Source organism: Alosa alosa, chromosome 12, assembly GCF_017589495.1.
Source record: "Alosa alosa isolate M-15738 ecotype Scorff River chromosome 12, AALO_Geno_1.1, whole genome shotgun sequence".
Lineage (NCBI taxonomy): Eukaryota > Metazoa > Chordata > Actinopteri > Clupeiformes > Clupeidae > Alosa > Alosa alosa.
Window position 1 is genome coordinate 30,410,809 of NC_063200.1, and position 8,554 is coordinate 30,419,362.

Sequence of the window (8,554 nt, forward strand, 5' to 3'; positions counted from 1 at the left end):
ACACAAGCGCTTGAATGCTAAACTGAGAACTGATTTTAAGGGATTATGGAAAAGTAAACAATGTCAAAGCTTTACGAACAGGATAGACATCTTGCAGAGGGCATAGAAAAGATTGCTTATGACAAATACTTATTCTTAGGCCATTGAGTGCGATAAGAAAGCACTAGACATGTAATTGTATTCTTTGATCAGAAGAGGGCAGCAAAGAACAGAATAGACGATGATAAACTTCACTCAAAAATTGCACATCACATTTCTGGCAGCGCGTAACAAGGAATGACCTCATAGGATTGCAGGCATTCAGATGGCCAATTAATTGAGGTTCCCGGGGAGGTATGCACGTGGTTCAATCGATCACCTAAGTGCAATCATAATATCCATTTAAGGATATAAAATATTAAAGCTTGGTCATTTTTCCTATGACCACATTTTATCCTCATTATGAAAACCCTTTGTTCTGTGCTCTTGCAGAGGATAGACCAGGCCTAGAGGCGCTGTTGTGTCGATTCAGGAAAGCAAGGATTTCAATGTTATTGATGCATATATAAACCACAAGTAAAACACCTGCGAGACTCTTACATCCCATTATGAGTTTTGACGTTTGATTTAAAACCTTTTTATATGGACTTAACTAAGGAACAATCAGTGAGACAAATGCGAAACATCTTCATAATTAGAGTGGGCAAAGATACGATAGGCTACACAAAACACTATTTTAGTTTGTGAGTCCAAGCAAAGACGTATAATACAAACATACACATCATATTTCCCTCAATACCGTGACATAACTGTTTTCCATTCAATCTTTTGAACCCCTTACTGCTGTGAAAGCACAACGTGTGTCGTGTTTCTTTAAATGGCACGAACGACCAAGCGAGCGTCAATCATTGTAGGTCTAGTCCCTCCCTTTCCTGCAGCAGCTTTCTCAGCGAGCCCTAGACAGACAGAACGTACAACAGAAGCAAAGAGTGAACGGAGATGTGACCACAATGTGCGCTCATAATTAACGCTGAAAATGGGATGGGATAATGGAGCGAAAGTGACAGCAAATCATATCCGTGTCTGAGCGTACACCATAATTAAGTTATCGTAATTTTGCCTGGAAAGTGTTTGGTTTTACTTTTTTTCTACTTCGTAGGTAATTTCCATTCTGTCTAATACTGGCAAGCTACAAAAGAGGTGGCTGGAGGATCTGAGCAAATGATGGAAACGGGATGTCGCACTACCAGTGGACACGGGACAGCACTGGAGTATGAAGCAAATGCTTAAAAGGAATGAAGGAATATTCAGTTGCTGTCGATACGCGTCGCTTTCTACGCGTCCTTTCATGAACATGCACAGGAGTTGCTTTTTTTAAGACCGCTCTCGGTCCGGACAGATGCTGTCATTGTGTTGGGGTCCGAGATTTTTTCACCGTAAATGCTGCCAGTGGTGTTGTTGGAATGATGCGAGCGGGAATAAGAATGTGCACGGGTTTATTGTCATCATTTCCCAATAATTTCGTTGAGGGCCAAGAGAAAGCTCTTGCTTGTGTTGACAAAACAAAACGTTGTGGTGACAAAATCAGGAAGGAGTCATCAAGACACCTGAGGACAATCTCAGAAAATCCTTGAGGGAAGGTGGCCTTGATATGCTATTGTCTCATACTGCAGATGGGCACTTTGCTGGTTTGTAGTCCTCATTTTGTGTGAAAGAAATTAACGTCAGGAGTGGAAGAAGAGTACCTTCTAAGAGTGTGTATTTTTTCTTGGTACTGTGGCAAAAATAGTTCCTTTTAACCATGGTGGAGCCAGTGGGTTTTATTGAAGCTTGGAAAGCACAGTTCCCAGAGTCGGAACCTCCTAAGATGGAGCTGAGGTCGGTGGGGGGCATCGAGCAGGAACTAGAGAAGTGCAAAGCCTCCATCAGACGTCTGGAGATGGAGGTAAACAAAGAGCGTTTCCGCATGATCTACCTGCAGACACTGTTGGCCAAGGAGCGCAAGAGCTACGACCGCCAGCGTTGGGGCTTCCGGAAGGCCTCTCTGATGAACGAGATGGCGGGCGAGCAGCCTCCTCCCGGGGTCGTGGTCGGGGCTGGTGACCCCCAGCAGCAGCCTCCCCAGCTCCATGCGCAGGAGCAGGGCGAGCGCAGCCGCTTCCAACCGGTGGGGGAGACCCGGTCCAAGCCCAGGCCCCCGCCCGCCAGGAAGTCGGCCTCCCACGGCGACGGCCTGGAGCTCCAGTCGGCGTTTGAGCCGGTGCAGCCGATGGCAGGAGGCAGTGAGACGGATGGCCTCTCGCCCTCCAAACAGCGGGGTGGAGTGTCTCCGCGAAGGCCGCACCCGCACCCACCGCCGGAGAAGGACCTGCCCATGGACCCCTCTAACAAGGACAAGACGGGCATGGGCCTGGGCGTAGCTGCCCTGCGCTCCAACTTCGAGCGGATCAAGCGGGCCAACTCGCACTCGTCCGCCGACGGCAAGAGCAGCCAGGAGAAGCAGCCGTTCTACGCCAACATGGAGTTCCACCACGAGCGAGGACTGGTGCGGGTCAACGACCGCGAGGTGTCCGAGAAGATCGGCAGCCTGGGCACGCAGGCCATGCAGATGGAGCGCAAGCGGTCCCTGCACTCGCTGCCGGGGAACCTCGCCACGGTGGCCGGAGATCTGCGCCCCAAGCCAGTCTACAGGGGGCGCTCCACCGAAAGCACCTGTGGCTACGACGCCGAGTACGAAGACGGAGAGCCCAGTCCCAGATACCGGGCCAACGGGGGCAAGCAGCAACAACCACAGCCACCGCCGTGGCAACCGTCGGACTATCCACCTTACACCAGCGTGTACGTGGGTGGGATGGTCGCTGGCGAGGGAGTGGTCATGAGGGAACATGGAGGAGGCGGGGATGACCACCAGCTCACCTGGCCCCGCCGGTCGTACTCGCCGGGGAGTTTCGACGATGCCGGGGGCGGCGGCGGGGGCTACACACCGGACTGCAGCTCCAACGAGAACCTGACGTCCAGCGAGGAGGACTTCTCCTCGGGCCAGTCCAGCCACGTGTCGCCCAGCCCCACGGCGGCGTACCGGCGGCCCTTCCGCGACAAGAGCCGCTCGCCCTCACAGAACTCCCAGAATTCCCAGCACTCATTCGACAGCAGCAGCCCGCCCACCCCCCAGTCTCAGAAACGCCACCGCCAGCAGCAGGGCCACGTGGTCATGTCCGAGGCCACCATTGTCGCCGTCCGCAAAACTGGACAGATCTGGCCACCCCATGATGGAGACTCCACCCCATCGAGCAGGGCCTCCCATGACAACAGTTTCCATGGTGACATGGGTAAGTGATTGCTACCAGCCATCCTCTTGAAGCTGTTGCTGCTCCCACCCCCTCCCCTTTGCTAGGAGCACCACAGGCTAACAGATGGGATGTTGATTATTTGGTTTGTATGGGATGGTGGCAGGTCAAATGCCATACCTAAACAAATGCACCCATGTGGGCCTTTGATAAATGACACTCCTACTTGTGTCATTAACTTACCATAATTAGCAACCCACCACTGGCGTGTTCAATTACCACGTTGCATAAAGGTTCATTTCACTCTCCATAGCATTGGCTGGTGATGAATGTCTGTCACACAAGTGTTTGCCACAAATGCTAGTGTGCTATTTCCTCATCTCTTCGGAACATCTTTGGGGTCAAGTATACCAACAATGACCGTCCATTGTTGGCAGTCACTCTCAGTGACAGAGTGGCTAATATTTTAAGCTAGCCTTCTGTTATTGCCCTGCTGAGTGCCTCTGTGTCATGACACTGTCCCACATGCTCTTTGACCTCCACAATCTGAACGAGGGGATTGGTTTGAGCTGTTACCAGTAACACTAGTCATCTCTCTCTCTCTCTCTCTCTGTCTGAGTGCCTGCTCCCTGACCTCTGCATCTAGGGTGAGCCTGATCCAGCTCTGCCTGAGCTCTGTCAGCTAATTAGCTAATGTAGCTTTCATAGCAAGATGAGCTGAGAGAGAGTGAGAGAGTAGAGCAGAGGGAGGGATTGATGTGTGTGGGGTTGGAGGGGAGAGAGAAGGACAGAGCTCTTTGTTTTGAGAAGTGAAAGATAGAGAGCAAAGGGGAGAGGGAGCACTATCTCTCTCTCTCCTTCTTCCTATTCTTTTTTTTCTCTCCGGCAGTGACAAACGACTGTGTCTGTCCGGAGCCGTTGGCTGTTTGTCAGGGTGCTTAGAGAGACTGTCAGCCGTAACGGCTACTCTCAGAGTCCGAGAGAGGACCGCCAGATCAAGAACCAGGAGGTGTGTGTGTGTGTGTGAGTGAGTGCATGTGACACAATGTGCAGATACATGTGTGTGTGTGTGTGTGTGTGTGTGTGTCTGTGTGTCTGTGCTCACATGTACTCATAAATGCATTTCACGTGGCGTATTTTTTATTTCTGTGAAACGCATCCATCCCAGAAACACCCACCTCTTACTTTGAATTCCTTGCAAATGCTGAACAGATTCGTTCGTTACAAGTCAGACTGAGCAAATTCCTCTGGCTCACCCTCTGCCGATAGTTCCCATGGTACCATGCGTGGAATCAGACCACAGGTGTTTTGGAGAATCAGTCAGGGAGATAGAGAGCATTGGAGACGAGGAAGTAGACGGAGGAGGTATCGGAAAATGCTTGGAAGACCAATCCTCCCATGTCAGACGGATTGTCAGAGCGCTCGCTCTTGGGATTGTTGGACAGGGGACCGGCGCCTTCGCCCAAGGCTTTAAATTTCTTTTAACCTGTTTCACGCCCGCTGGCTCGTCTCAGGCGACAGCAGGTGGAGGCGCTCTGGCTGGCCGACCGTCGCCGTGGAGACGAGACGCGTGGCACCGGCCGGGCCGTCCGCCTGGCGTCTCCGATGCTTTGTGCTGACAAGGTGAATGGGCGGCAGGGCGCGGAGCAGACAGTGCCCTCAGGGGGGGTTGGCACAGCGGACCCAGTCTCATGCCAACGCTGAGTCCTCTTTTATGGAAGGATGGTGGAGGATGGGAGGGTAGCGGATAGCGTTTGTTTTCCTCTCTCTTCTCTTCTCACTGGGCAGCTACCAGGGAACTGGTACCAGCTGAACATGGCACCCCCACTGAGTCTGTTTCTCTGTGTGTGTGTGTGTGTGTGTGTGTGTGTGTGTGTGTGTGTGTGTGTGTGTGTGTGTGTGTGTGTATGTATGTGTTTGTGTGTGTCAGGCCACAGCATTTGAGTGTGTGTGCCAACCTCGCTCACTGTTGACTGCTCTGTTGCTGGCGGCCAAATAAATGGACCTATCATGTTTGTGTTCATAATCCGGTTTACTGGAAGGTCCTTTTCCACAGTTAACTACGCCATTTTTAGCCAGGCCCCCCTGTTTAAAACCAGTTATTTCATCATGTCAACTCTGTTAGCATGAAACGGGGAAATAAACATCTCGAATTCCTCGGTTAAAGGGATCTCGGGATGCTCTCGTTGCGTTCAAAGTGCCCGGGCGTGGAGGGCATATTGGATGATATAGCACTCGTCTGCGTTGGCTATGTGGCTGCTTCCCCATGGCTATGATCAGATCCTCTTTAGCAGGGAAGAGTGCTTGGCTGAGTAAAATCAATAGCGCGCAGCCATTCACTTAATGAATACCCCCTCATAAATAGCCCTTCTGTCTGTGAAGGCTCTGACAGCCTCTGTCCGGTGCGCTTAAGGGCCCATAGATAGGGCCTCTGAAGATGGCTAAGCCTCCCTCCACACATGCTACGGCTAATCCATCACATCACACCCGTGTGATGAGTTTAACCACGTTGTGCTGGGTTTTTTGTGTGTGTGTGTGTGTGTGTGTGTGTGTGTGTGTGTGTGTGTGTGTGTGTGTGTGTGTGTGTGTGTGTGGCAGAGAGAGGCCAAAAAGAGGATGAGTTTGAAAGTGAGGAAGACAAAAGGGAGGAAAAGAGCAGGAAGGAGAGGAGAGAGAGGAGGAGAAGAATGAGGAACGAGACGGAGAGAGAGGGAGGAAGGAAGGGAGGAGACTTGGGGCTGAGGAGGTGGGATGGTGTGATGGGCTGAGGAGGAGAGGAGGAGGAGAGGCAGATGTCTGTACAAGGAGATGAGGGAATAGGAGGAGGAGGACCATGTGCTGCGTTGAGGAAACAAGCAGAGACAAAAGATGAAGATGAAGAATTAGAAATGAATGAGTAAACTGTGTGTGTGTGGAGGGATGAGGAGGAGGTTTAAGAGGTGTGTGTGTGTGTGTGTGTGTGTGTAAGAGAGAGAGGGCGAAAGTTTCTTGCTTCACTGGTCAGGGATGCGGGGGATGAATGCAGGCACAGATGGGTAGCGCTCTCCCGTTGCGTAACAGCGTGAAACACTCACTCTCTGCTCCTGGTTGGTGTGTGTGTGTGTGTTTTGTGTGTCCATGCCCGTGCGTGTGTGTGCATATGTCAACGCCAGGTGCTGGATCGACATGTCCTGTATGTAGAGCACTAGAAGCAAATGATCTGAAAAAGCTCTCAAGATGCAAAAAAAGAATCAGCCTTCTCTCTCTCACCCCACCCCCCTCTCTCTCCCTCTCTCTCTCCATCTCTCTCTCCATCCTCAGTTCACCATCCTTCTTCTCTTGTCCTTCTCCTATGTCTCTCTATGTTGTGAGTGTAATCCAACACAGCCCTACTCCCACATGTTATTTGGTTATCCTGCACCACCTTGCCGACCCCAGTGTTTACACACTTATCTAGTGCAGCCAGTCCAACGTAGAAGGTTCTACATGTAGGTCTTGTATCTAATCACCAATGTTATATTGTGCAGAGATGTCTCAGGGCCCCCCCATTAGCCCAACCCTACGGAGTCTTTTTCCCACAGTGCATGTCCTCAGTGTAAACAACAATTGTAATTGTTTCATGATGTTGCTATGGTCATTCTGATGTGGAGGGGGATCAAGGATGGAATATCCTTTTTGGTGGTCAACGATCAGATGGTGAGAGCGTGTGTGTTTGTATGTGTGTGTGTGTGTGTGTGGTGTGTTTTGTGTGTGGGAGCGATGGAGGCGAAAAGCCAGGGGAGGTTACAGAGGCACCCCAGAAATCCCTGAAGCCATAACGAGCGCACAAGAAGAACATTCCCCACTCAGCAGTGGAGTCTGGAGGGGGGGGGGGCTGTTTTTACAGACAAGAAGAGGAGAGGAGCGCAAGAGAGCGAGCACTGCACAGATAGGAGTCGACGAGAGGACAAGTGGATCCATAGGATTGGCCACAGGAAGCTGGCTGACTCTCCACTGCACTCAGTGTGAGCACGAAATGAGGACACTCATACCTACTGTAAACTACAGCTCCGAACGAGAGGGAGAGATATGGAGAAATGGAGAGATGGGCTGAGAGAGAGATAGTGAAGGAGAGAGAGATAGAGTGAGAGAGATAGGAAGGGAGAGAGATAGAGAGAGTGTGAGAGAGAGAGTGAGAGAGATAGAGGGAGTGTGAGAGAGATAGGAAGGGAGAGAGAGTTTAAAGGAGAACTGGAGGGTACAGACTAATCCGGGATATGAGGGTGACTAAGAAAAATAGATGGTTTGAAAAGTTGTAGTGTGTCTTTTCTCTTTCTCTCTCTCTCTCTCTCTCTCTCTCTCTCTCTCTTTCTCAGACGAATCCTCTTAGATGCTCTTTGCCCCAGTAAGCTGTGCCTTCATCCAAAGCTCTGCTATTAGATGAAGGCAGCAAAGGCGATTGCTTATATTGATTTACATAATTTCAGTCCTCGTTGACATTTTAACTGTCCCTCCCAAGTTTGACAGCGGCCAGACGAATGGACACTTAAAATAAACGAGTCAGTGTGTGTGTGTGTGTGTGTGTATGTGTGTGTCTGCGTGTGTGTCTGCTGAGAGGCCTTCTTCATGGCAGTGGTGCTGAAACAGCAGGAACTTGGTTAGCGAGAGAAGATGCTTTGAAGGTCACAACCCATTCATTCACCCACGCGGTTCACAACTACGCCAAACGAGCCGCGTCCGCACCGGTGGGAGGGTGACCTCCAGAGGAACGTGGACTGTCCCTGCCCAGAGCTGGTGTTTTTGGCTGGGCCTGAAGGACCTTGCATTTGTGTTGCACACACAGACTGAGATGACAGGCTGTCCTTTGTCTGTATCCCCCCCCCCTCCACATTTCCTTCTTGATCCACTTTTTAAATGACATTCTGGTGTTGTGTGTTAGGTAGCAGACAAGAGAGAGTATGTATGTGTGTTTGAGAGAGCGAGAGAGGGAAATAGGGAGAGTATGTGTGTGTATGAGAGAGTGAGAGGTGTGTGTATGTGTGCGTGACTGAGTGTGTGTGTGGTGTGTGTGTGTGTGTGTGTGTGGGGGGGGGAGAGAGAGAGGGGTGAGCGGGAGAGCTCAATGGCCTCATTGTCCTTGGCCACCATGCAGAGGTGTAGCTGACCCGCCCTTATTTTTAGACTGGCACTTTGTACTTTGGTGTGGACTGAGAGAGCAGAGTTCTCCCTGTGACCACGGCTGGCTGGCTCTCTCTCTCTCTCATGCACACACACGCATGCACACACCCTGTATGACGAAAAGGATGACTGCGGCTTCCCCCTCATCCTCC

General features: G+C 51.1%; 1 protein-coding gene across 1 annotated transcript in view; it reads left to right on the plus strand.

The window, feature by feature from the left end:
- Nucleotides 1-940: 940 nt before the first annotated feature.
- bcr (BCR activator of RhoGEF and GTPase) overlaps nt 941-8,554 on the plus strand; it is an 85,525-nt gene continuing 77,911 nt past the window's right edge. Inside the window, 1 exon segment of the mRNA XM_048258622.1 lies at nt 941-3,308. Within this exon segment, the coding sequence (XP_048114579.1) occupies nt 1,781-3,308 (1,528 nt within the window). The 5' untranslated portion in view covers nt 941-1,780.